Source organism: Tyto alba, unplaced genomic scaffold (assembly GCF_018691265.1).
Source record: "Tyto alba isolate M040663 unplaced genomic scaffold, T.alba_DEE_v4.0 Super-Scaffold_42, whole genome shotgun sequence".
NCBI lineage: Eukaryota > Metazoa > Chordata > Aves > Strigiformes > Tytonidae > Tyto > Tyto alba.
In genome coordinates this window covers 5,617,164-5,644,932 of record NW_024881318.1, presented here as the reverse complement: position 1 = coordinate 5,644,932, position 27,769 = coordinate 5,617,164, and the positions used below count along the sequence as shown (strand labels likewise).

General features: G+C 45.2%; 1 protein-coding gene across 1 annotated transcript; it reads left to right on the top strand.

Annotated features, from left to right (window-relative positions):
* Nucleotides 1-6,885: 6,885 nt before the first annotated feature.
* LOC104358816 (tetraspanin-36-like) lies at nt 6,886-26,646 on the top strand. The gene is made up of 7 exons (XM_042804844.1): nt 6,886-7,004; nt 21,767-21,958; nt 22,803-22,877; nt 23,407-23,502; nt 24,061-24,213; nt 24,955-25,038; nt 26,498-26,646. Exons 1-7 carry the CDS (start codon nt 6,945-6,947, stop codon nt 26,582-26,584), a joined length of 747 nt encoding a protein of 248 aa, XP_042660778.1. The 5' UTR covers nt 6,886-6,944; the 3' UTR covers nt 26,585-26,646.
* The last annotated feature ends 1,123 nt before the right edge of the window (nt 26,647-27,769 follow it).

Below are 27,769 nucleotides of genomic sequence, written 5' to 3'. Positions count from 1 at the left end.
ATAGTAGTGCTTCAGCTGAAATGTCATGAGTTTATTTCAGTAGAGACTTATGCTATCACCCTCTTGTGACTTGGTCTTTGAGATGTTTGGGAGAGGGAAACAACTTCACAGCAGGGAACTGCAGCTTTTCCCCCTGACAAGTCTTGTATTTAAGTGTTGGGAGGGCTGAATTCCTTGATCTAGTATAGTTTTGCTCAATATTTTGTGAGGTGTTTAGTGGAAAATTTTGCCTTAGTCTCAACATTTACACAAAAACACAGATCAATTTTATGTGTAATAAATAAATACAGACAATATAAAAATGTGCAGCACTTCCGCCTGTTTGAAATCTAAAAAAAAAATAATGGTGGGGGTGTGGATCATCCAATCCTCCTATTAATGTTTTTTGTGAAGTCCCTCCACCAGCTTTGAAAATATTTCCTACTGAAAGATAGCTAATCTTAGTCCAAAGGCAAGACAGATGGCTTGTGAGTTTATTTTACATTAACATTAGATGAAAAAAAAAGATTCTCCTTAACTTACATGCCAAAGGGGATCCTGGTCACTGTGTTGTTCTCCACGGTTTCGTCACTGGGGGAATATATATAGGATATATGGCATATGGTCTGTCCTGGGTTTGCTGTCTTGGATTCTCCTTCCTGAAACCTCTCTCTAAGGAACATCCAAGGAACTTTCCAGGAAAAAAGCCCCATTTGAGACTCAGGTGCCAACAACTGCACAAAACTCAGAGCTTTACATGTGGGTTGAGGTTTCAAACCGCTTTGAAGGGAGTGCCCCAGCCACAAAACGCGATGGGGTCACCTCTCCTTTCTCTCCCTGTTCAGACAGATCAGCACAAAGATAGAGCTCGTGTGTCGCTAAACCCTAACAACAGGATGACGTGGCTCCTGGGGCTTGAACTGCCTTGACTCAGCTGCAGGAATGCTAACATTAGCGTGAGGGGAGGGCTGGGAATGACTGGGGGGGTTGGACAGCATCACATCATAAGTTAAAGCAACTCAGCAAACCAGAGCAGTTTTTCCTGTGGTGGGAGAATCCAGCAAGGACAGTAGGGCCTTTTTGCTCTTCGAGGAAGTATGAGGAGCTGATGGCTATCAACTCATAAACAATTCCCCCTTTTCTTTGTACAAAAGAAACCTTTTACTTCTTCCTCTAGAAGAAAAATTAATTTAAGGGAACCAAAGTCATCCCCACCCATCATAAAAGACAAAACTTTTCCCACAGTGGCTGCCTGTTTCTTTTGTGTGGGATTATGGTGGCTGTGTGAGCCAGTGCTTGGATATGCCACGTCTCTTCCTTCTACAGGATGAAAAGTCCCTCTCCCCCCACAGATGTCCTGGCCTTTCCAGGCAGGGGTTCTGAGATGTTGCCAGTTCCTCTCTGGTTCTCAGTTCCCTGGGGTTTCCTCACTGGTCCCATTCCAGACCGTCTCATGTTCCTGCAGTCATGCTCCTTTCTAATCCCTCCTGCCAGCTCCTTCAGGCAATCTGAAAAATACTTGCTTAGGGAAATCATGACTCCTGGGGTTTATGTCTTTTGGGTACTTTTATTCATTTTTTTTTTTTTGAAGGATTTGTTTGCTCAGATCCATATGACTGGCTGAGTCAGGAATAGGGATAGGAGAGTCACACAAACATGCCTCCAATTACATGCTTTGCATGAGTAGCAGAGCTCAGAACTTTTCCTAACATATGTTAAAAATACAAATTAAAAATAAAGTTTTTCCTTCAGCTGTGTGTCACAGCCAGTACCTGCCAGCCAGCACCTCGTGTCTTGGTGCGCAGCTGCAGCTGCAGCATGGATGTGCCCTTTCCCCTGAGAAAGCAGCTTTGCATCTTGGCTCTCATCTCTCACCTTTGGGATCAATTTGAATTCGTTCTGGTACTAAGTACTGCAGCCCAGGAGTCCTGCAGATGTTTCATCATGCAGCTGGAAGCAGAGCTGACTATCAGCATTCTTCGGGGTTATCTACAGTAATGTGCGTGTTCTGTTGCGGCTGTGGATCTCCCCGTGGAATTGCACGGTAGCAAGATGCAAGCTTCTAGTGTTGGTGCACCATCTGGAGGTAATTCTTAACATTTAATCAAGTCTGATCTTCATGTGAGGGCTCAGAAATTTTGAGTTGGAGCCCAGGAGTAGCTGGTCAGCGTTCGAATATTAGGAGCTGAATGAAATCTGCGAAGTTTCTGAGTGAAGAAAGGAGGCAGCTGATGAGACAGGTCTACGTTTGGCCTTGGCTAGTGGTGTCAGCTGTGTGCACGGGTCGTGCTTGGTCGTTGTGGTTTAAATGTGGAAGTGGAAAGATCAGAGTCCTTCCCCAACCACGTCTGAGCCAGGCACCATCAGATAAATGCTCTTTTTTACCCCTGACCCACAGAACGGAAGGGAGTGGGAGAGAAGATCAGCTGCTCTCCTCTCTCCACACCCATGGGCGAGTGAGAAAATTTCTCCTTTCTTTCTCTAAACCTTGAAAGAGTAAAGAGTAACCACAAAAAAAGGAACATGCCATGAAGGAGGGGTGAATAATTCCAGCATGGGATTTTCATGAACACAGTCCGTGTATTTTAGGGCTGCCCAGCCAGTGGATTTACAGTTTGGTGGATCCAGCCATTAAAACTGCACTTCTGAAAAGCTGCCTGTGGTCCTTCCCTACATCCCTGCCCCAAGAGCTGACCTGCCAGTGCTCTGCTCAGCAAACTTCTCCTCATTCTCCTCCCTACATGCTCCAGGTTTCACTGGGAAAACTCTGTCCTCCTGCACAGGCTTGCCAGTACCCAGTGCTGCCAGTGTTCCTGTCCCTCTAGACCTACTGGTTTAAGTCCTGTGCTGAACACAGTCCATGTATTATCTGGTTTCAGATGCCAACTTTTCACTGCTGCCACTGGGATCCAGAGACCAAAACATCTTTGAGTTGCTTCAGTCATATCTTGTACCTACAATGAAATATCACAGAAGAGCTAACCAGGCATCTTTCAGGGTTCCATTGCCTACATCCTACCTGGCTGTCCTCAGTCAGCAAGAGGGGTAAGAGCGGTGGTGTGGTCAAAATTCCCCTCCCAGAAAATCAGGGTGGATGGAGCAGAGCAGTGTCTGAGGCTCGAAATTGCTGCAGGCACAGCTTCAGGGTCAGTGCAGCATTATCTGTAGTATCTGCTCAGCAGAGTACTGAGGTATGGTAGAAATCCAAATTCTATGGTGAGCGCCATGGTAAGGTCTGAACTGCAAACCCTCAAACGTGAATGCCCCGGTGAATACAGCTGCCATGGTGGGGTTTGCTGGCGCAGGATGGAGAGCCATGTAGAGTCCTCCTTGCCTTTCTCCATGTGGAAACAATTGCTCTAATATGAAAATGAGAAAATGTGAATATTTGTTGCTGGGAAACACATCTTTTCACAAGTGGGACAAGAACTGAGTGTGTAACCCAGCTGGAGTATTTAAAGAGGAACTGAAAGCATTTGAGTTTTTCAAACTTGACTTTTTGCTAATTTTGTGGTCTCCATAAAAGATTATTTCGGTGTTTTTAGCTAAGAAGCTATCTCTGCTGAGTATAAACTTTCCTTCCTGTTATTTTTACATAAGACTTTTCAAGAGATCCAAACCGTTCTGAGAAATAGGATCATGTACTCAGAGATGCTTCTGCATCATCCTCACATGCCATCCACAGGAGACTGATTTTGTGTCCCCATTGCGCCACTGGTCACCAAAATGTCCAGCACAATTAGCTGGCACAGTGGAAAGTGGGGACAAAGGGTTAGAGTCAACAGGACAATGAGGAGAGGATGGATTACAATGAGGTTTTATAAACGGATGGTTCTCAAATGAGCTTTTATGTGATGGGCTTTATCCTAGATAGCTTAAAAAGTGTTTCCAGCCATCTCAGAGCTGCTTGGCAGTGGGTTTTTTGGGAGAGAGATGAGATGCTGGTAGGCCGAGAAAGGGGGAATATGGGCTCCATTTAAAAAAAAAAAAAAAAAAAAAAAAAAAAAAAAGGAAGGGCTTGGAAATTACAAGCCAATTAACTTCAGTTCCTCAAAAACAACATCAAAGAGTCCATGGAATAAGTAATTGGGAAATCATTCGTAAGCAGCTAAGAAGAAAATACGGAGATGAATACTGGCTAATGTAGATTTGCCAAGGACAAATGGTTTCACTTTAATCTCATTTCCCTCTGTGATGGGTAGCAGGCCTTGTGGGGAAAGAAGCAATAAAGATCATATGATAAGGCTTTTTAACAGCTCCCCGCACCCCAGAGGAGCTTCATCCACACTGCCTGTCAGGGGCAATCCCCAGCCTGGGGAGAGTCACCTGCATTTTGCTGTCACCTGGGCTTCTGTACCCACCTCTCGTGGGCTTTAATTTCAGTAATAACCTGGTGGAGAGGATAGAGAAGTTAAATCTGAATTTAAATTCAGAGCACATGGAGATGGCAAAGGCTAGGGCTGGGATAGAGTTTCCAAATGGTCTTGAGGATTTGGAGGAAAGGGCTGAAAAATCGGATGTGGTACAGAAAGGACAGGGGTAGGGTCGCCCACCCCAGCAAGAATAATCGGGAGAAGTGGATGGGGAACAGATGACTCGGAAGTGGTTGCTTTGGCAGAAATAGATCTGGAGCAGCAAATGATCACAAGCTGGAAGTGAGTCAGCAATGCCACGGTGCCGCAGAGGAAGCCAGAGCTCCAGCATCCTCTTTGGCACAGCATGTTCCTTGGGGAACATGCTCCCTGGTTTTAGGCACTTCAAGAAAAATGGGGATTAATGGGAGAGAATGAGTTCTGGAAAATACCAGAGCTGAAAAGTTGTTTAGTCTAGCAGGAAGAAAACTAAAAAGAGATTATTTTAAGATACATGGTCTGATGTGCAGAAGGGGATTTTTGTTTTTACCTCGTTGATACCTGTTGGATAATGGAAAAAGTAAAGATCCTTTTCCTATCAAACAGTACAGCTTCCAGTGCAAACCGCTGAGCTTACATGTTGCAAAATATGCAATAAATAAATCAGTGGGAAACATGTTGTTTTCCCAATGTATTTCCTAAACCAAATTCAGACTTAAACCAAACAAACCTACTCAATTAATTCAGGACAAAAGGTCCCAAGACAAAGCGCAGCTCTGGAAACTGAGCTTCTTTTTAGGCTATCTTTCTGATACCGTGTTAGATATTTTTAATTTATTTTTTTCCCCACTCCTTTCCAAAGTTAACTGTGAAATTTCCAACTTCCTGCTTTTTTAAAATCCCATGTTCAACAGGAATCTCTTGACTTTAAGACTAATTTAGTGGAGAATGGTGTGGAATATGATAACCAGGGCTGTCTGTGATGGTTGAGATACGTCTCCACAGGCTCATCTTTGTTCTGGCAAGTTACTTTTGAGGCCAACTTTAATACAAAATCAGCCATTGTTGATTTTAATAACATTTTGCTTTGAAGGAAACAGCATACATCTGCTAACATTTTGATCAAGAACACTTTCATTCTCATTGTGAAACTACCTTTATTTTACTTTTCAATCAAGAACTAGCAAGCAACAAATATGGAAAAAATATTTTGATATTAAAGAAAGACGGGGTTTGGTTGGCAAGGTGGTTTCATTGGTGTTGGCTAGTTTTTTATTCCTTTACATTTAATTCCAAATGAAACTTCAGAATTTGCCCTTTCATTCTCATTCAAAGTATTTCCTGCAGATTGCCAGTCATTCCCACAAAATTATGATGATAAATGGTTTCCAGGCAATATCCTTTCTTTAGTAACACCTCAGACTGCCACACTGCAAGGAATAGTGAAAATGCTGATTTTTTTAAAATGAAGAACTACTCCACAATTATACATCCTGTTAATATTTATTGCTGCAATAGAAATTATCATGGCAAAGACAGGCTCGCTGGCAGGAGGAGCTCTGTCAGCAGCCATCAATGTCTGACTGTGCACCGATCTTTACTCTTAAAGACGTTTAATTTTGGAGATCAGATTCACCCCATTTTCTTTGTGAGGATTTCTGTGATTTCAGCAGCTGGCACAGGCCTTCCTCCTGCCGTTCAAAGCAGCTGCATCTTAAATTCATGGGCTGCGGGCAGAGACTGTCTGTAGTCTCCCTTTCCATAATTTCCTGCTGGAGAGCTACTTCAGCACAACCTCTCCAAAATCCATATCCCCTGGAGGAAACTGGCTCACATCTTTTTTTTTTTTTTTTTCCTAGGAATGGGCAGAGACAGGAAAGTTGTTATCGCTGCATCCTGCAGCCCTGCACAGAGTTGGGTTCAGTTCAGGTCTGCGTTGCAAAACAAACCCCTGGCTGCCAGCCCTACACCTCTGGCTTGTTTTTAAAAGCACGAGGCTCTGCTGATGGAAATAAAGCAATGTTTTTATGCCCTCTGCAGCCACCAGGTTGAAATCCCTCTCCCTGTGGCTGCTCAACCTCACATTTCAGTGGTTAGGACTTACGTAGAGTGTCCAAACCCACACCGTGGCAGTACTCCTGCTTTTCATGGTGTGGGCGATTGAAAAGATGGGCATGAGACAGTACCAGAACAGAAAGGTTGAGAAGTGAAGGGAGACACGCAGCTGTGGGTGGCTAGCAATCCTGGAAGAAGACAGATTTGATGGAAACCTTTTAGCCGCGGTGAGAGCTTTTTACAAAAGCTCAGTTTAACAAAGACAGAACGTTGCAGAAGTTAAAAAAAAAAAAAAAAAAAAAAAAAAAACCAAAAACAAAACCAACCAACCAACCAACCAAAAAAACTAAAACAAAACAAAACAAAAAGCTGCACTGAAGTCAATAATTTGCTTTGACATTTGTTCCCCGCGCTCCCCAACCGCCTGCTTGGGGGAAACACTGATCGTCGTGACCGTGGGTGGGGGGAAGAGAAAGGGCGGTCCCGGGGGCGGCCCCACGCGGGACGAAAAGCCGGTCCCCGCTCGTTAGTCCCAGCCTTGCTCCCTCGCCCCACGGCATGGACTGCGGCGTGATCACCTCCAAGACCGTGCTGCTGCTGCTGAGCCTCGCTTTTTGGGTACCGACACGGGGGCCCCGGGGGTGCGGGGTGGGGGGGGGGGATGCGACCCGGCCCCCCGTGGTTTTTGTGGGGGTTGCAGTCCCGGGTGTTGGGTGTAATGAAGGGCTCCGGCAGCTGGAGCTGGTGCTGTGGGACGTGGCCCTCTTCAGGTTAAGCAGGGTATCCAGAGTTAATGGGGCATTTAGTTTACTGGTGTATAGGTGACTTGTGCTTTTCTATAGGAAACCCTATGCATACAATTTTTTAAATGACAGGAAGATTTGAGGTTTTAAGTTTCTGAGGGAAAAATGGTGGTGGAGTTTGGGGTGTGGGGTGGTGTTTGTGGGGTGTTTTTAAAGTCGTAGGGTTTTTAGTAGTGTTTTTAAAGGCCTTTCATAAAAGCAATATACAAGCTTATTTTGTGATTGGAAACAAAGGGAGCTGTTTGGCTGCAGTGGGGTGAGGATATAGTACAGGGGCTGCCCTCCCAGTTTGGGGTGAGGAGTATTTGGGGGAGAAAAACGTCTGAGAACTTTGTTCCAGCTATGTTTTGCTACAACTATGCCTTTCCTAACCACCTCCTCAGTGATTACTGACAAGCAATCAAAAAAAAACCCTAAAGGTGGGGTTGTGTATGTTTTAGCCTAACCCCTGTTGATTTGGGGGGCTCGGCATCAGAGGCTTGTGGCATGGCAGCCTGGTGACAGTGACAGCAGGGCCTGGGGCAGGTGGCTGCTCAGAAGAGGCGGTGATTATTCTGGTAACCAGTCTCGGGCTTTTCCCCTGCGTGGGGAAGTTTGTGTAACCCCCACATCATCACTCAGGGACTGACGTGCTGCTTTCGAAGGGGCCCAGCTAAAGCTCGCGTGTGTCAGTAGCGCGTTTTGGGTGTTCACGTCTGCTTTGTAGCCGTGGAGTATTTTCAAAACAGCCTTTTGCAAGGGATGCTTTCAATGTGCGGGAGGTAGCCTGAGAGCGGGGGTCAGGGGTGTTGCACAGCCCCGGTTAGGGCTCAGCACAGTGGCATCCCAAGCTCTGCTTGTCCCCCATTGCCCGGCTGAGCAGGGCTGGATAATGGGGAAAGCAGAGGACTCTCTTGAAGCAAGGAAAAATTAAAGGGAAGAACCAGAGGTTTCCCAAAGAGAGAAGCTACATGGAAAAAAAGAATAGAAATGGAAATACTGCTTGAATTAAACCCTGAGTTCTTGTGGGGTGCTGTGCCCTATTTTGTAAATAATGAGACTTGCTGCTGGTTGTAGTGAGGAGCTTGTCACCTCCCAGTCCTGTGCCTCCTTTATGGGGCTCAGCACACTGTATTGCTGGGTGTGTTCCAGGTAACTCTCATATTGCTAGACAGAGTGGTGCAGGAGTCCATGTTTACTGCTGTGCCTCAAGTAACGTGATCTCACCGTGTATATTTGTTTTGTGGTGATTTTTTGAAATACCCACAAAGAAACGTTGCAGCACCCTGCTATTTGTATGTGGAAATCCCCCAAGCTTCGGCTCCCATGTACCTCAGATTGGCATCATTGCTTGGCTTTTTAAAAGTCAAACAACAGCTTTATTTCCTCATATAAATGTCGCTTAGACCTTTTCTTCCACTGTAGGGGAACTCTGTAATTGTGATTGAAGCTATTAGGTCATCTGGATCCACAGACAATCAGTAATTATCCTTCGCCCCGTCTATAGCCTCTGAATTTGGGGTGACCCAGACCAGCATTTTGTTTATTTGTTTGGTTTTTTTTTTTATCCTAGGAAGAGCAATGCAGCCCCAAAGCTTGCTGCATTTAGACGCTGCTGCCGCCACCATTACATGTGGTAATCGCATTCCAGCAGCAGAACTGCAGAACCTGGAATTCAGGTTTTAGGAGAGTGGGGGAAGGAGGAACTGACTCTTTTATGCTCTTTCAGAACATTTATAACAGTTGGGGCTCTACAAGTACAAGGCACCAGATCAAAATCAAAACACAAGATTTGCAAAGAACATGAGAGTCCTGCTCGAAGGAGTCATTCATGCTCAGTCATTGCATGCTGCAAATCTTGCCCAGCTTGGGAATTATTATGGAAAATAATTCACCACCTGTGTATTCAGCAGCCAGTGTAGTTATGGTGCTTTGACAAAGGTTATTGCTTAGAAATGTCCTAAAAAGGCAATAAATCCTCTTTGGATCCCTGATCATTATCAGAGTGCAGGAGTGAAGAAAGATTTTGCGGAATAACAAATAGGGGCTTCCTAAATAAGGTGAAAAAGCCACTTCTCTCTTACCCACCAGGCTCAGCAGCATATCTGTGGGTCTTTCTGTTATGGGGGGGAGGTCTGTGAGGGCTGTGGGTGTGCATAACCCCCACAAACAAGGCACTGATTGAATCTTTCAACTACACAGTTACTGAGGGTGGTGCTTCAAGCTGTTGGGACATCTGCCCACCTCCAATTTTACTTTTGAACACCTACTAATTAGGTCCAAGTATGTGGTTATTTTGGTGAATGGGTGTTGGCCTTTTCTAGGTGAAGACTGGAGATGCTAGTTTAACTCTGGTCACCTAAAAGAGGGAGAAGACGGGTCAGAGGAGACTCTGATGTCCTTGGCAATGTCTTATGAGGGAACTTGACTGGGTGGGATGTGATGATGCTCCCTGGAGAGGCGAAATGCTGGGATTCACCTGCTGGTCCCCGAGGGAAGAAACTGGGAATCTTGAAACTAGATTTAAGTTTCATGCCAGAGCATGAATATTTCTGTATAATGCGATCTGAACAACCACTCGGGTTACTTTTCTTCTAACCCCCCTTCTTTAATCCCAAAGCTGTGCTGCTGAATTCAGCCATTAGCACCTTATCATAGAATCACAGAATGATTTGGGTGGGAAGGGCCCTTAAACCCCTTCCCCACCCCCCCACACCCCCCCAGTGCCACCCCCTGCCCCGGGTAGGGCCCCCTTCCCCCAGCCCAGGGGGCTCCCAGCCCCGTCCAACCTGGCCTTGAACCCTTCCAGGGAGGGGGCACCCACAGCTGCTCTGGGCACCCTGGGCCAGCGCCTCACCCCCCAAACAGGGAGGAATTGCTGCCTTAGATCTCATCTAAATCTCCCCTCTTTCAGTTTAAAACCGTTCCCCCTCATCCTACCCCCACCCCCTGATCAAAAGTCCCTCCCCCCCTTCCCTGTACCCCCTTCAAGCCCTGGGAGGCCGCTCGAAGGGCTCCCCGGAGCCTTCTCTTCTCCAGGCTGAACCCCCCCAACTCTCTCAGCCCGGCCCCCCAGGGGAGCTGCTCCAGCCCCCCCAGCATCTTCATATGACCATGTACCTGCTCACCTTCTCCATTTTCGTCATCACTAAACAGACCTCTGCTTCCAGAGGGGGTCTGGCATCTACTGGGAGTCCTGGGGACTTCATCACCAAAAAGCTACCGTAGGTGTTGCTGCAGTGAAAATCCTGTTTGCCTACGTTTCTCATTCACTTTTTATCAGACGTGGGCACATCCCCAGCCTTGCTTCACGTTCCTAACAGGAGAGAGGAGGATAAAGGTAAGTTAACTGCCTGCGTGGTTTTAGCAGGACCAGTGGATTGGAGAGAGCGGAATTTGATCTGTTGACAGCAGTGGGACTGTCAAAGGAGAAGAAGCCCAGGAGAGTGATCCCAGTGCTGGTACACGGGAGGGTTTGCTCTGCCTGTGAGAGACGAAGCCAGACCAGTATTTCCCCAGCTGATCCCTGGCTCCCTCTGCACCCCCACATCCTCGGGGTGTATTTGAGCCAATCACAGGTTGTTCATGAGCTTTACTGACTCTTCAGAAAACCCAGCTGGGTTCTGCCTCTTTGCTAACAGGAGGTGTGCACGACAGTTTCTGGGATGGGGTTTGACTCCAGATGGTCTCAACAGTTATCCACTGACTGGAGAATAGAGAGGGGCTTTGCCTTCCCACCTAGTCCTCATTGAGAATGTCCCAGCACTGCAAAGCTCACGGTGACCGGCTGTCCCCCATCGCCCTTCTCCACCCTTTCCAGCAACCTACATCAAGTGTTTTTTCCAAATATCTTTGGATTTGTGACTCAGGAGTCTCCAGGGGGCATGAATCAAGAGTATTCTGGGGTACTAGTGTTATCTCTGCTTTGAGCAGATACTCACACTGGTCTGGGCATCCTGGCGTCTTTGTCTGGTCTGTGCTTAATATATCTTCTTTGCCGTTGCATCCAAGACCAAAAGGTACTTGCTTTCAACCTTACAGTGGTGTGCTGAGTGATGTGATGTGACAATACCACTGTGGTATCACTTTTAAATAATTTTTAGTAATTGAGAGGGATAAATTTGTCTGAGAAAAAAACAAACAAAAAAAAAACAAACCAAAACCAAACAAGTTCTTGTATCTATGTATGGTTTGAAGTCACTCATGCCAGTGACAGGTGGTTTGGGAATGCTTGCTCTGAAGCCTCAAACAGAGAAAAATCATAATACTTAAATGAAAAAACCCAAAGAGGAGGATAATTTTTAATCCTTCAATGGGATTAAAAATACAGTGAATAGCAAAGGTTATGTTGGAGATTACTGGTGCTAGAAACACATTTATTTCTAAGGTTAGAGGTATTCTCCAGAGTCTTTAGAGCCCCATGACCTGTTGCTCACCCTTCCTTCATCTGTTCTTAGGCAAATCCTTAATCCTGCCTGTAGCTGCCTGCTGTGCGTGACAGTGAGGCACGGGCAGCTCTGCAGGGTTTTAACGCTCTGCATGATACTTGACAGGAAGATGGGAGAGATGTGGGAGCTCTCCTCCCCGCTCCGGGTCAGGGAAATGATGCTGATGGGCCACAGGGTCAGTCTGACTCACAGCAGCATCTGTGGTGGAAAAAGCTGCTTAACCAAGAGCTTTTTTTTAGCACATCCAGTGAGTAAAGCCCATCCACTTGCAGAAGGGCTCAGGACAGGCTTCCCCCCTCCCCAGTCTCCTTCTTTCTGCCTCTCTGATGGAGCTGTGGTAATGGCTGGGGTCACCTGGGACCGACGATGAGCCAGGGAGGGGCTGGGGGACATCCTGATCCAGCGTGGGGAGTGTTGGGTGGAAAGCGATGGGTTCGTTTCTAGCTCTGCTGTGAACTTGCTGCTGTACCGTGAGGGGAAGAACAGCCATGAGTGGTCACTGGACAGGGTTGATGCCCGGGCTTGGTACCAGACCTGGACACTTCGGCATGATCCACTTGAGCATGCCTTGGAAACCTCCTTCTTCTTTTAAACTACTCTGCCCAAAATCAAGAAGCAGAATTTAACTGACTTTAAGGAAAATGCACTTTGCTGTATGTGTAGGGGCCTCACAGACAAAATTAAAACTAAGATGATGGTGCTATGTGTGTGGCCAGGAAGTGGGAAGTGTCCAGATGGTGATGCAGATACAGTGTGAGAAACTGTACCCCTTCCTGTGCGCTTCTGGGGAACAACCTTAGTCTGGCTGTCCCCAGCAGTTCCTGAGGCTGTGAAAAGACAGGTTAATATGGCAGGGTAATGGATCTAGCCCTGAACATCTCTTCACAAGCCTCACAGTTTGCGGGTCTCTGAAACCAGAGGTCTTACGTTGTAGAAATGCCAGTGATAGCTACAGGTGCTTGAGAGGTCCCACTTTGTTACCCCTTTGCCAGAAGCTGAGAGCTGGAGGACACTTTATCCAGGGGGGAGATAGGAAGCTGCTCTTTCCTACAGCTGATAGATGAACTAGGCATTTCCTTCATTTTCCCCAACAGCGTTGCACTGCCAAACTGCGTCTACTTTACTGAGGAGCTGGCGGGATCCCTTTGTGTCAGGAGAACCCCAACCTGCTCTTTTCCTTACAGGAAAAGGCACACAGGGGCCACATGGCCCCACTATCTGTGTCCTTTCCCCTTCAACTGGGTGACGAGCAATATTTCAGAGCAGATTAGAGGCATCTACCCTGTCACCAGCTCCGAGAAGTTTCCACAGGCTTTAGGATTAACTCCACCGTGGTTTAGGTGCACTTTGCTATTCAGTTTTGTAGCTTGTGAGGTGAAAGTCTCAAGATATGGTAGCTGAGCCAGGAACAGCTTATTAAGAAACTAGGGCGGTTCTGAAGGCAAATATTGAACTAGAGGGTGTTTTGTGTCTGAACTGGCCATTCAGATCCCAAACAGCTTGGCAGTGGCTGATAAATCCATCCGTGCTCAGCTGAAGTTATACTCCAGTAAGCTCTTGCCCAGCAGTCTCTCTCTGTATTTGGCAAGAACAGGAGTGAAAAGGGTGGTGCTGCTTTTTCCTAACAGTGGTGCTGTTGTCCTCGGAGGAGTGTGATGCTCTGTGATTTTTGACTGGCAGCAGCACACTGGCCCCAAGGCAGAGGGTTAAGCATTAGAAGTCAGAGGATTTGGGGCAGGATTCCTTGCTTTGCACTGGTGTGCAGTGTCTCCACAAGGACATCCCACCTCTTATGCTTTGTAGGATACATCTGGCTTTTAGGGATGGGAAAATAACCCCGGAGTTAGGCTCAGGGAACAAAAAAAGACATGCTTGGACAACTCTAAGGAGAACACTGGTTTAATAAAACTTGGAAACGAACCCACTAAAACCAGAATCCCCTCCTGAGTGTCTGGGTTTGCAGTGTATAGAAACTGCAAGTAGATGTTGGTTTAGTTTGTTGTTTTGTTGTTGTTTTTTTGGTTTGTTTTTACCCCTGAAAGAGTGCCACAGGTTTTCAGAGCCTTTTGGCTGCTCCTCATTGTTTTCATTTGAGGAAGAAAAGGAAAAAGCAAACGCTTCCCACTGGACCCACCGAGCAGCTCCACAGTGTGTTTTGAAGCCAAGCTGAAACATGCCCCATTGTTGTACATTGCAGCTGAATATTTAAATGTTCTTTGAAGTGTCTGCCATGTCTCTGTAGGCTCCATACACTTTTGTCAGTTATGTCCCACCTCTGTACTTCACACAAGGAGACTGTGGTTTAAAGGTTTTGAAATTATGGGTGATGACTGGCACAAGATCAGTAGTACATCTCTCCTGGGGCTGTCAGTGCTGCTGGCCACTGAAGATCACTTGTTAGGGGCTCACACCTTTGGTGTTTTTTTGCTCCAATCCAAAGCCAACTTGCTGAGTTCACTATTTTTTATTATTTTGCAAACCAGTGTTTTCACCACTTGAGAGTCTGAGGGAACACAAAAAGTGTGTGTACTGGGTTTTTAATTCGCTTTTTTTCCCAGTACAATAAATTGGGGAAAGACTTGAAGCTATGGGCTTCCAAGGCCTTAGAAACTGAAGAAGCTTTAGGACAGCAAGGAGCAGAGCAGAGCCATGTGCGTCCTGGAAAGCAGCTTGGCAGAAAAGTCCCTGGGGTTCTGGTGGACACTGAGCAGCGTGCCTGTGCTGCAAGAAGGCAGAGGATACCTGGGCTGCATCGGCAGGAGCGTTGCCAGCAGGTCGAGGGAAGTGATCCTTCCCCTCTGCTCAGCACTGCTGAGGCCACATCTGGTGTGCTGGCTCCAGCACTGGGAAGAGACATGGGCATACTGGTGAGAGAGCCACGAAGATGGTGAAGGGGCTGGAGCATCTCTCTCGTGAGGAAAGGCTGAGGGAGCTGGGGCACTTCATCCTGGAGAAGAGAAGGCTCCAGGGGGTCTTAGTGATGTACATAAATACCTGAAGGGAGGGTGCCAAGAGGACAGAGCCAGACTCTTCTCTGCGGTGCCCAGTGACAGAACCGGAGGCCATGGGAACAAACCTAAACACAGGCAGTTCCCTGTGAACATCAGGAAACACATTTTCATTGTGAAGGTGACCAAGCACTGACACAGGCTGCCCAGAAAGGTGTTGGAGTCTCCATCCTTGGAGATATTCAAAATCCATCTAGATGTGGTCCTGGGCAACCAGCTCTAGGTGGCCCTGCTTGAGCAGGGGGTTGGACCAGATGACCTCCAGAGATCCCTTCTGTGCTTCTGTGACCTGGTCCTGCACGGTCGCGTGGCCAGCCTGCCCGGTGGTGGCCAGGACCTGCAGCAGACAGTGGGTACATCCCCTCGGCACGAGTTGCAGCCTGTGTGGTTGTCCAAAGGGCACGCTGAAGCCTGCCTGCTCCTCTCTGCCACAGGCAGGTCACACGCTCTCCCGGATGAAGCCAGATCACACACATGCGGCAATTATTGATTTATCATTCAGAAAAAGGATGAAGCCAGATCACACACATGCGGCAATAATTGATTTATCATTCAGAAAAAGGAACACTGTAAGCGTAGTAGGAAATGGTAGCCAAAGCCAGGAGGTCCCTCCCCGCTGGCAAAGTTTTAAACATGGGACGGGAAAAGGGAGAGGAGTCTGTACAAGTGGGATGGGAAGCACTGAGCTAGGGTTGCCCTAATTGCTGGGAAAAATCAGCTCTGCCTCAGGGCAAGGGAGACTGTCAGGTCTGGGGAGCTGTGTGGTCCCTATGGGCTAAGTGGAGTTTTAAACAGGAGTTGTAAATTCATTAAATCAAGCATAAAATAAAGAAGGCTTCCTTGGAAGTGCTCACTGCCTTTGTTTTCCCCTAAAGTCACTAGAAAACTTGTTGACTCCATGGAAGTGAAGTAACACAGCAGCTAGGGAGGACTTGAAAATCTGGTGGCGAATGGGAAGAATAAAACTTGTACAATTAAGCAACGAGGGAGCTAGAAAGAGCAATTCCCCTTGCCATGTGTGCTGGCTGTTGGGTAATAAAATTAATTATTTATGGAGGAAATGTTGTGCAAACCCTTTCGAGCAGAGGTTTACCTGTCAAGGTAAATCAAAAACCCTGTTAGTAGAGAAAAAAGTGTCCTCTGCATTAAGGAGGAGGTGTGCAGCTGTAACTGAAACCAGTGTTACAGGGGCTTAATCCTAGATATGAGGGGCATGGGGACATCACAGTAGCAGCAAACACTTGGCAAACTAATAATTGAAGATGATATCCAAAACCAACTGCTATTACTCTTTAAAGAGAAACAGTATTATTTACTATATTTTTCTTTGCCCATAAAAAGTTAACAATACGGGGGAAAAGTCAAATAAATCCAAGTTTTGTGCTGTGGTAGGTATTAGTCCTGGCCCTGGGAAAGTCCTTTCTGAAAACTGACGTGGGAGAACTGCCTTTTTAAAGTCTCATTATCTCAATTCTTTTCCTGTATAGAGGATGCATCTTGCTGAACATGCTTGTTTGGGAAATTTGCAACTTACCCTGTTCTTACAGCTTTTCCTTATAAGACTATAGCTTTGTTACTCTGCAAATAACTGACCAGTCTTTTAAAAAGATAATCCTGTACTGGTCCACATTAACAGACCAAATGATCCTCTGAAATTGGAGGATGCTGGGAAATACCTTAAAAAAACCCCACAAAACCTCAAAACTACAAACTGCCTTGTAATTTCATAGCTAGTACTTTGGCTTTTTCACTGTATTGTATTTAAGTTTGGTAGGAGGAGGAAAGAAGCCTGTGCTGATAAATGCAAACAAACACAAACTTCTGTTCCCAGCCATCATGTAAAGTCAACTTATTAAATGAAGATAGAAAATTAGCTGTTCTGCCTGACTGACAGATGGAAATTTTGTATTTTTTTTTTTTTCCAGTGTAGTTGTATAGAGGGAAGTTTAAGGGGCCCCTTCTATGTCTGTGACACTGATAAAGTGTCATGAAGTATTTGCATGGCCATGAGTCTCTCTAGAAGGGCAGGGGCTCCTGGTCATCAGCATATAAACAGCTCCCCTTCTGACAGTGAGACACATGGTAAAAATCTTGCTGTACTTTTAAAAAATCTAAATAGTCTAGAGTTTTCCAGTGGTTATCCTGTTCCGCATCAGTGAGGCAGCTCAGTCTCCTATGGCCCTATCCCCTGCTGTTTCATGGGCAAGACTGAACATTCACGGTGCTGCGTGTGCATTATGTGGCTGGAGGGAGTTCCAGCTTGTTATATACATTCCTGCAGCAGAGCACCACTGTATACCTGCCTTCCTGGCTCAGCTGGCTGGGCTACGTATGGAAGAGGTGGGTGAAGTCAGCCCGATGAGTAACCCTGCCCAGGTCCTGCCCAAACATCAGCTTAGGAAAACCTGGTTGTTAAGGCTTTGCTTTCTTTTCGCTCAACGCCAGTAAGGAGTTTGTTGTTCACACTCAAACAATTTAACATCTCTGCTTTCTGTCAGGGGCAAAGGATATGAGAAAGCAAGTAATCCTTGCTCAGGTCCTTCAGCGATGCGAGTTGCAGTGGGTAGGACAGCAGAGGCAGTCGCAGCTTTGTCGGTCAGCTGTGAAAAGGGGCTTTCTTGCAGAATTTCCGTTTGTCTCGTCTCTTCAGCTTGCTGTCAGGGGAATCAGCAGCGTGGTATAGAAATACCAGCAGCGTTCGCTGGCGCCCCGGTGAGTCAGCCGGGGATGTTTTGGGAGGAAGGGGTAAGGTTAGGATATTCCGCTTGCCGGAGGTGCAGCGCTTGCTGCTGGGCCGCAGCAACGTGCAGGCAGCGATCAGGGACCAGGTGAACTGGTTCTCCCGTATCGGCTTTGCGTCAGCCCTCGGCTGCCTGCGCTGGGATTTCTGCCAGCTGCACTGGGCCAGGCCTCGCCCTGCCTCGTGTGATCTTGTCCTGCACTCAGTTCTTCTGGAAGAAAACTTCCAAGCAGGAGAACAAAAGAATTATAAAGAACAATTACAATCGCTAGTGTGAATTTATTGGAATAATCCTGGCAAGTTGTATATAATTTTAGATGTGTTTGAGAGGGTGTTCGACTAATCATAAAGAAGGAGTTATTTGATCTCTTCCTCCCCAAAAGCAATCGCTTAAATTGGCCTTTGTATTTGTGAAAGATTTTTTTTTTTTTTTTGAGACCCAACAGAAACCTGTTTGATCAGGTGTACTTCACAGTTTTGACTTAAGGTCTATCTTCAGCAGTGTAAAAGACATTTCTTGTTGTACTTCTCTTCTGGAGAAGTTTCATTTTAGATGTAGAAATGGGCCGGAAGTTTTGCAATGATGCGGGGAAAATCACACCACCAGATTTTGAACTTGCCCTAAGTACTGGAAAGGCTTAAGGGGAGAACTCGGAATTATGTTGTGAAATATTTTTCATCTTTGCTTTTGAAGTTTGGCTCTGGGACTCATCTGCAAAAATGAAACAGGAAACAGATTGTTAGCTGAAATGTCTTCCACTCCTGCATGGCACTGCTCTTCAGGCTTCAAAATCGTCAATTTGAATTAAAAGCTATGGGGGGAGTTGTGGCTCTATCTCAGTTTGTGGGGGAAAATGTGAACTTTAAACCAGATCTTTACCCAAAGTCTTTTACTGTTACCTCATTATACTTCCTTTTTCTGCTTTGAAGCAGAAGTTCAGAAATAATAATAGACCTTTTGCTGGCAGTGTTCCATCTCTGACCAGAACCCAGACAATCCTGAAAGTTGCAATAAAACCTGCTGTGAAAGTTCTGGTCTATATTTTCATTGATAAAGTTTGGGCAAGAATCTCCTTGGACTCAACACTGGACCCTCAGATGTTGGCTTATGGTTGTGGAGCTTTGCTAGTCCTGCGTTTATACGACTTCTGTGAATTGGCTTCACAATGTGTTTTTGAATTTGTCATAGCCCTTCACTAGCGACAAGGCTTTTCTTAGTTCCCCGAAGTTGGTCCATCTTTAGCATTTCCTGTGTGTGCTTCCTTTGCGCTGTGCATTGAGCATGCTGAAAATAGGTAGAAAACCGGGCGTAAAGAGGAGAGATGAAGAATATGTCTGTTGTCTTAATCGCTAGCGGAAGTATAATGCAAACATTGGAGGAATCTTTTCTGTAAAACATCCTGTAGGAAGATTAGATTATAAAGCAGACTGTCTTTGGAAGTACAGAGCTATTAAAAAGGCTGGGACTATGTTCTCTGAAGATGACAAACAATTTAGCTCTGCACTTTGCACGTTAACTTTTACACATTAACTAAGTCACAAGGCTGTTCCATTGCACATGTTTTGACGTGACATTGTTGATGAATGTGGATGACCGATTTACTTGCCAAAACCGTAGTTTATGCCTCTTTGTACCCTAGCTATTTAGTCTGGGCTGCCTTTCCTGTGGTAAAGTCACCCCTGCTGCCTTCCCCCAGGGACTGCCTTCCTCTGTCACGAGCCTTTCCAAGGGTCTTGCAGTCCTTCTGTTTCTCCTTCGTTTTCTCCTGGGGCTGTGGTCACTCAGCAGTTGATGACAACTGTGGTGGGACACCCCAGCCTGGGTGCTGAGCTGTACTGAAGGCTGATGGCCTCAGGAAAAACATTGGTAGTGGCTATGCCCAGATGTGAGCACTCGCATGTGCAGGAGGCTTTGTGCTGCTAGTGGCTGGCTCCACCTTTGATTTGGGGTGACTATGTGGCAGAACTTCCTCTAGCCTGGAATTTTTAAAGCCATAACTCAGCTCTGCGTGAGGTTTGTGGTGGTGGGAGCAGCAGAGAGACCAAGGGTGAGGTAATTTTTGGGGTACAAGCACAGTGGCTGGGAGTATCACCATGCTGTGTGTGTATTCATGGTGGAGGATTATGACTTGGTGCATGCTGGGGAGTCATGGCGCACCTGCCTGAAATTTCCCCAAAACCTGAGAAACCAGAATACTATTACTTTCCAGCCATACCCATGTTTACCAGGAAGGCTTCAAAACTCAGCAACAAACGCAGTCAGGGGTTACAGTTAGGGTGGGATGACTATGACAGTAACTTTTAAGTCAACCCAGAGCATCGCACTATTCCTGCTGTGGTCACTTGGATGTTTTCCACAACTTCCGTGGGAGCAGGGGCCAAGCTGAACCCTTTTGGGAACTGTACAGGCAGCTTTCTGAGCTGGTGCTGGCCCAACTGAGCAGAGCATTTCTGTGTTAAGAAAACCTCCTGCATCCCCTGCCTTGACTCTACATTGTTTTCACTGGGTCTGGGGCCAACATGGGCAATCACGGTGCATACTTGTCCTAGAAACTATTAGAAATAAAGGATATATTGGGCAAATCCCATCGCTACCTTTTCTCCACAATGATGGTTAGTTAGTTCAGGAGTGTTCCTTCTCTGTGGGTGCCCTTGCCCAGATTATTCTGTTCCAGAACAGCGAATAGGTGAACAGTTGCATGTGCATCCAGCTCTCCGGGCCAGAAATATGGGATGTGCTTTTTGAGTCATAAGCTTCGCTCTTTTTGTGCAATTGAAGGCAAGGCAGGATGGAGGTGCAGTGTCCCCAGCCCCACCATTAGTGCTGCTGCCACGCCAGGGACTTTTCCTGTCCCACCTTCTGTACAAGAGCATAGTGGTGGAGGGGGAAGAATTCAGGTTGCTCACGGTGGTGAAGTGAGAAGGTAATGGTGCCCTGTGAGCCAAAGTGGTCTCATCTTTGCCCTGCATCCCTGAAAAGGGGTGGGAAGAAGCCCTGGTCACTGTATGCCTGCAGACAGGGAAATGGGAACAAGATTTTTCCGCAGTCAGAGGAAAAGTTAAAGGAAGTTTTAGGAAGTGCTTTAATCATTAGCACTGCCTGAAAACCCAATGCATGTGGAGAATAAAAAAACCTCTTGAGAATTGCCAATGCTATTTCTTTTCCTTTCCTTCCTATTGCTTTTCTCCACTTTGTAGAGGACCGTATTTGAGCCCCAACACATCAGGGTCTTGCATGACATGTGCTAAATGTCTCTAAGGGTTAGTCTGATCTTGGCTTCATCACTTCGGGCATCCGATCCTGGTAATTCTGAAGTACAGGCAACATCCAGGAATGTGAGAGTGGTGTGGGATGAGACCTGTCTGAAATTAAGGACGTCTCCTGTACTTGGAGGTAATTGAAGGGCAGGCACCAGACCTGGATGGAGGGGAAGGAGCCAAACAGGGTAGAGGAATTAGCAAGTCCTAGCTCCGGTGTGAGGAGTGTTTAATTAAAACACATAGGACTGAGGGAAGCAATGAACTGCTTGTAAGCTGCATGATGAAATCCAGCTGTAGCCTACTGAAAGCAAACAGGCTGGTTTCCCTCAAATTTCCAGAACGTGAGTATGAACAGTGCTTCATTTTACAGGCATCATCTTGTGCTGCAGGATTATAGAGGGTGGATGAGCTGTTGTAACCCCTGAGAGAATTTTTTTATGCCATTGGTGAGGTATTACACCAAGGCAGAGTCTTGCCCTGTTATTTCCAGGGCTGTCTGCAGTTCTGTGGATAAAAGCCTTCAGTCTCAAGGGCTGCAGTTGGTAAGCTGTCACTGGTATGTTGGCCTCTGTTGGCAAAACATCCGTGTGGAGGAGAGTCTGTTGTAGAGGATGCACAAATCTACTTCCTCCAGGAAAAGGAGGGACTATGTCTTGCTGAGATTAGGAACATTTGTACCTGTTTTAATGCTTAATGCTCTTGTGAGAGTGGAAAGGATGAGTTTTTCTCCAAAAAAAAAAAAAAAAAAAAAGCCCCAACCCACCACCAACCCACCCCTGTGTTGATTCCTCCAAATGCAGTTTTGGGTAGGATGTAGGTAATCTTGGGTAGGCAGCGTGAACTCGGCCTCCTACAGAGACACTGGCTGATGCATGTCAACAGACTTCAGTGTTTCAGCTCAGCTGAAGTGGTGCTGTGTTAGCAGAGGAGTGATACACAGAAGTGAATTCTCTCTTTTCTGTGTTAAAGTTTGAATGGGTAGCTAGCTTCAGATGCAGCATTTTTTTCCCTCTGGATCTTTGCATACTGTATTCATTACTACTAAAGTTGAAATGTTAATTGCACTGTTAAAAAAAGGTCCATGTTTACTTTTCTGGGCAGATGCTTAATAAGTAATGGCTAAAACTTTATTGTATTTCAGGCAGCAGCAGCCGGTCTCAGCTATGTTGGGGCATATGTCATTAACACCTACAAGAGCTACGACAACTTTCTGCAGGACAAGTATGCTCTTTTGCCAGCCGTGATCATTATTTGTGTCGCTGTGGTAATGTTCATCATTGGGTTGATTGGCTGCTGTGCCACCTTCCGGGAGTCTCGAGTTGGTCTGGGGCTGGTGAGTATTGCATGTTTCTTGACTGTCCTTGTCTTCACCCCGTTGCATGGTATGGGAGGTGCTATGCTACACCTCCTTGGGATGCACAGAACAAGAACTAAAAGATTATTCTGAAATAAAGTGCTGAAGCGCCGCTCCTTTGTGGGAGTTATGCACTGCTGTGATGCACTGATTGATGGCGAGTGAGGTGCAGGCTAAATTATTAGTTGCACTGCCTTGTATAGACAAATACCCATAGCCACGGACAGTTTCATGGCACTGCCTCAGCTATTCTACTGGAGATGAGTGTGGAGAGTAGCAAGTTTTGAGAAGCAAGGTGGTGGTGAGGGAGCAGGAGAAGTGAATTTCCAAAGCAAGCAAAAGAGATATGTATCTGATTTCTGCTGACTTTAGTTCTCTGAATCCTGAAAGTATGCCTTGGCTTCTAGGATGATTTTAAAAACCCAGAAAGGTTCATGTTGAGTAACTTCAGGCCCCCAACTCATGCCTTGAAGGTGACGTGAGCTCAACAAGCAGCACCCAAAGTACCTAACTCAGCTTCTGGTTTATCTGGGCAGTCTCCTGTTCGACAGCCGCTTTGTGCACTATTTCATAGACTTTTCACACAGATCACATCATGGCAGTGTTCAGGACACTGCCTATGTTGGGCACAGATCCTGTGGAGTCATAGTCGCAGCCACGCACAGTGATCTCCTATTCTTAAGTTATTTTCTGGAAACTTTTGACTGGAGAGGCAACAATGGATAACAATAACTTACCACTATAAATTAATGAGATGGGTAATGTGCAATTAAATTAAAATGCCGTGGAATTCTTCCTTACAGTGTGTCTCTTTTAATTTCAGTTCTTGGCCATTATCCTGATTATCTTTATTGCAGAAGTATCTGCTTTTGTCCTGGGATTTGTTTACAGGGAAAAGGTGAGCGAAGAACTGGCATCTCTGTAGTAACCTAAAAATAAGTAACAGATCTTGCATTGTTAAAGCATTCCAATATATCCAGGTTTTTTTTGCACTTTATCCCCTATCCTGCAGTCTGCAGGGCAAGTGGGAGTGAGGGTGTCACTATCTGGTATGTGGGTCAGTCTCTGTTGGGAACATGGCAAATACATAAAATACTTGGCATCATCACACTGCTCTCCAAGTTGGATTAAACCATTGTCAGTGGTCACAAAGCAAGTCTCTTCCGTCAGTGGAGGGAAGCTCCCCTGGAACTTCCAGAGAGCTCCAGGAACGTGATTTTCCTGAAGTGCTAGCTGCATTTTATCTAAAACATTGCTTGGGGGTTTTGGTGGTTGGTGTTCTTTTTGTTGTTTGGTTTTGGTTTGGTTTTTTTTTTTTTTTTTTAATCCCTGACTGTGTTGGGATACAGATCTTTTGCAGTTTCCACTAGATAAAATTCTGAGCTCTCAGGTTGAAATAGTATGGATTTTTCCCCCCCTCTAAATAGGTAAAAACTGATGTGCAAGGTACAATGCGCTCGGTGTTTGAGAAGTATGATGGGAAGAATCCAGAGTCTAGAGTTGTGGATTACTTGCAAGAACAGGTAAGAAAATATTTAAAATTTCCTGACAGTTATTTAGAAAAGAACAATTGGGTCCTCAACAAGGAATTTGGGCTGGGAAGAAAAAGGGAGAGGTTCAGTATGTTCATATTCTGCAACTCAGCTCTGCAGCAGTGTTTAGCATCTGATTCTCCAAGGCAACTGAGGGGGCAGAGTTGGCCTTTTTGGGCTCCTGGTATGAAGTTCATGTAAATGAATGACCTTGCTGATGTGAGGGGCCTTTGGATCAGACCAAATGAGTACCTATGAATAGCTGCTGCTGAGAATCCTGCACCATAAACGAGAAAGATGGCAGAAGACTTTACCCTGCAACCTGTCACTTTAATATTACAGATTTCATAAAGAATAAACTAATATGGAGGCAATAATGTGCGAAGGGAGGTTGATCTATTATATCTACTGCTGTTTTCCTGAAGTACTGCTATTTGTCAATCTGCACTGTGGGCAGCTGTTGCCCAGTACACCTCAGAGGTTTAACTCGACATTAGCAGTCACGTTTGTATATATTCATACATCCCTGTACCTGTCTGTGTTTGGCAGCTTCACTGTTGTGGGGTAAAGAACTACAGTGACTGGACAACCACACAGTGGTTTAACTCCACCGGTAACAACAGCGTCCCTCTGAGCTGCTGCAGGCAAGACACAAAGAACTGCACAGGGCGTCTGGATCAGCCACAGGAGCTCAACAGACTGGTGAGGATCAAGGGCACAGTTTCATGCCGGCCTGCAATTATTCTCAACCAGCCAGAACCAATGAGGAAAGCGTTTCAGGCAGGGTTTAGGGATAACTTTGTCCACTTCTTCCCAGAAATTTGTCCCCCAAGCCTTCTTCTGCCCATGGTTTTCCTGTAGCTAACTTCCTTCTCATATAACTCTATGAAAGCTCCTAGATGATGAAGGACGGGCACCTGTCTGGATGTCTGGTCTTGTCTGTCTGCTGGTAACTCCTTCATTTCATGTTGCCACAGAAGCAACGTGACAAGGCCAAATTGCTAGTTACGGGCACGTAGTTCAAACAGATCTGGAGTAGGGAAAGAGACTTTTCTGGGATTGACCACGCTGAATCTGGAGAACTGCGTACCAGGTCCTTCAGTCTGGGGCAAAAGCCCATAAGTTGACTTTTATAGATACATACCATTGCTGGTCTTCCTTGCTCAGAGTTTTGGGCACTCCTTTAAGTGACCTGAGCTAGAGGAGATTAAGAAGCAGCAAGTGTCTGTGAATTGCAGTTTGTCAGTGCCTCTCCTCAATCAAGAGGAAAACAACAAACCATCAGGTCAGTAAGACAAGAATGGAAGCCCTCAGGTCTGAAGTGGTTGATTAGACAGGACTTAAAAGGTTCTGCTTTCTTTGAAGGGCTGGGGAGAAAAAAATAGAAAAGTCCAGCTGAATTAATGTCTTTTAACTTGTTTTCACCGGTCTCTTTCATGGCAGGGCTGTGCAGAGGAGCTGGAGTCTGGGCTGCAGAGTGTTATTAGCTACGCCATGCTTGTCATTCTGGGGTTTGCCATTGTAAAGGTAAATGTTTTTGTCTCTTCCCCCATGGAAAATAATACTGTTTGCCCTTTGATGCTGGGGCTTTTTCTTCTACCATGTCCTATTAGCCTACAGCGTTTTTCTGGCTCTGAAGTAGACGCAGTCCTCTATTCCTCCCTTGTTTTCTTCCAATTGTCTCCATTTTGTCTGCCTAATGATATTACCAGGGGAGGGATCCAAAAAGCTAGTAGGGAATTTGGGATGGCAAGTCAGTGGAGAATCCACCTTGGCCATTTGGTAGGCAGTACAAAAAGCTCAGTGTGCTAAAAGGCTGATTTAGAATTCTTTATTAAAACAACCAGCTTTTCTATATTTAACTGGGGGTTTAAAAAATTCCTCATCAAAGTTTGTTTTTAGATGTAACCCAATGAATAGTCCCATGCTTGGAGACATGGAATCAAAATGGACTAGAAATATGATTAGGAATGAAACCAGCAGGGCTATTTGTAGACTTATAAAGACCGAAATAAATGAAATGTGAAAGCAGATCATCTTGTGGATGAAAACTAGATTTGAAAAGCCCTGATGGAAAACTCCTTGCAATTGACACACTGAAGAAATGCCTACGCAGGTTTGTGAAGATCTGACCCATAAATTTTAGCCTGGTGGTTTGTCATTGTTCCCCATACCTGTTCTCCAAGATCAGTAACCTGTTCGTTGTTGACAGAGATTTGAACCACTAAATAGCAGCAGTGTTTTCTCTTTGACTACCTGTTCTCTGTAAAAGAGTTGCTGCAAGTTGAGCCAGTGCAGAACACTTACAGTTTAATGCCCCGCTCCTGAACTCAGTGCAGAAACCAGAGTTTGTCCAGATGTCATCTCAGGATTGGGGCTTGTCTTAGTTAAACTTTCTTAATTTTGGCCCTAGCAGAGAGGTGATTGTTTACAGCATTTGATCTCATGGTCTTAAATTGCTCAGTGATGTCTTTTTCATCATTTCCTTTCCCTCTATAAAAGTGATGAGTTCTACACTCCCATTATATGTCCTGTTACTATTTGTGATGAACCCTCCCACTGGGATCTCTCTTGTGATCATCTCTAAAGATTGCCTTAGCATGTTCTGCACTATCTTTATTTGTATATTTTATATGCTTAAATATTTTATGGAACTTGTTTTAAGTCCAGAATAATCCCATACTTTCACTGGAATTTTTCCTACAGTACGATAGCTAGGAATTAATGTGGATATGTAAATTAATGGAAGAAACCAGGGAAGAAAACACTGAGCTGGAACTATTATTGGAAATTGATTTGCAAAAAAAAAAAAAATCACTTTCTGTATATGTTTCTGTATACTTTCTGTATATTTTCTAGATGTTTTTTAATGTGAGAGGAATGTCCTTGCTATGATGAAGTCTAATTAACATACAGGTTTTGAGTCTAATGACTGAAACAAAAAATGCAGCAAAACTAAATTTCTTGTGCACTCTCTCTTTTTCAGTTCTTTGGCATGCTGAGTGTCTGCGTGCTTACTTGCAAGAGAGAAGACAGTGGATATCAGCCTCTTTACTCAGGGGTGTTTGCTTAACAAAATCACAAAGATCAATTTTCTTTTTTTTTTTTTTTCTTCCCGATGATAAAATAGACTTGTAAAGATGAACGCTAAAGGACAATTTATGACCTTCCTGATAAATATTTTGTTATGTATATGAAACAGAAAGAACATTGTGTATTCACTTGGGAAAGTTTCTCGCAGGTGACGTCAAGTGACAATTTCAATATTCAGTGCCCTACAGTAATGTACCCTCATCTTGCATACCACAGCTTTCTGTAAGGTTATCGTAGATTTGGATTTATGACTTTAGTTAGCACCAGATGGTCTAACAGACTCCAGAAAGAATCTTTCTTCTGCAGTTCTTTCCTCTACACTTAAAACATGCAGAAGAAACATTAATCACTAGACTGATTGAGACCTCAGAAGGGGTTTCAGTTGTCTGCACAAACATCACATGCTTCCCATGGTGTGGTTAAACAGCAAAAGAAACCTCTGAGTGCCTGATTCAGATATTCTTCATAAGCTTGGGGAGTGAGATTAAGTTTTCTTCATATCTGATGGTGTTTCTTTTTTTTTCCCTCCTTCTTATGGTCATATGTTGTAATTCAGTTTACTGCAGAGGTTGTTAGTGCAAGACACTCCATGTTTAAAGTCTAGTATGGACATTTGAGTTGTTTTTTTGAAGCAGCTAGCAAATGTGAACAATCATGTGTTTTGAGCTTTTGGGCTTGGGTTTTTTAAGGCTTTTTTTTTGTCTCTCTGGCTTGGTTTCTTGGTTTGCTTGTTTGGTTTTTTTTTTGTTTGTTTGGTTGTTTTTTTTGTTTTTTTTGTCTTTAATTAATATTATTTGACATTAAAAATTGCTTAGAAGCAGAGCTTTTGAAAATTTTTTTTTCTCCTTTTACTGATGCTTTTATGGTTTGCCTAAAAGACAGACTGTATCTCTCTGTTTAATGTAGAAGTTGCAAGAGTTATTGAGATGAATACAGGCTGGATGATGGGAGTCACAGGACACGTTGGCTCAGTGTGGTTGTGTAGCCAGGACTGCTGGAAGTAACCGCTTTTCACTGCTGTAAATGTTAAGATGATGCAGTTTTGGACTGAGCAATCTCAATAACCTGTTGTCTGTTGGCATCATGCAATGCCTTGTTTGCTAGTTTTCCTTTCTCCTTAAAGGTCTGCTGAATGCACTCACTTTGTGCTTTTAAAACATCACTG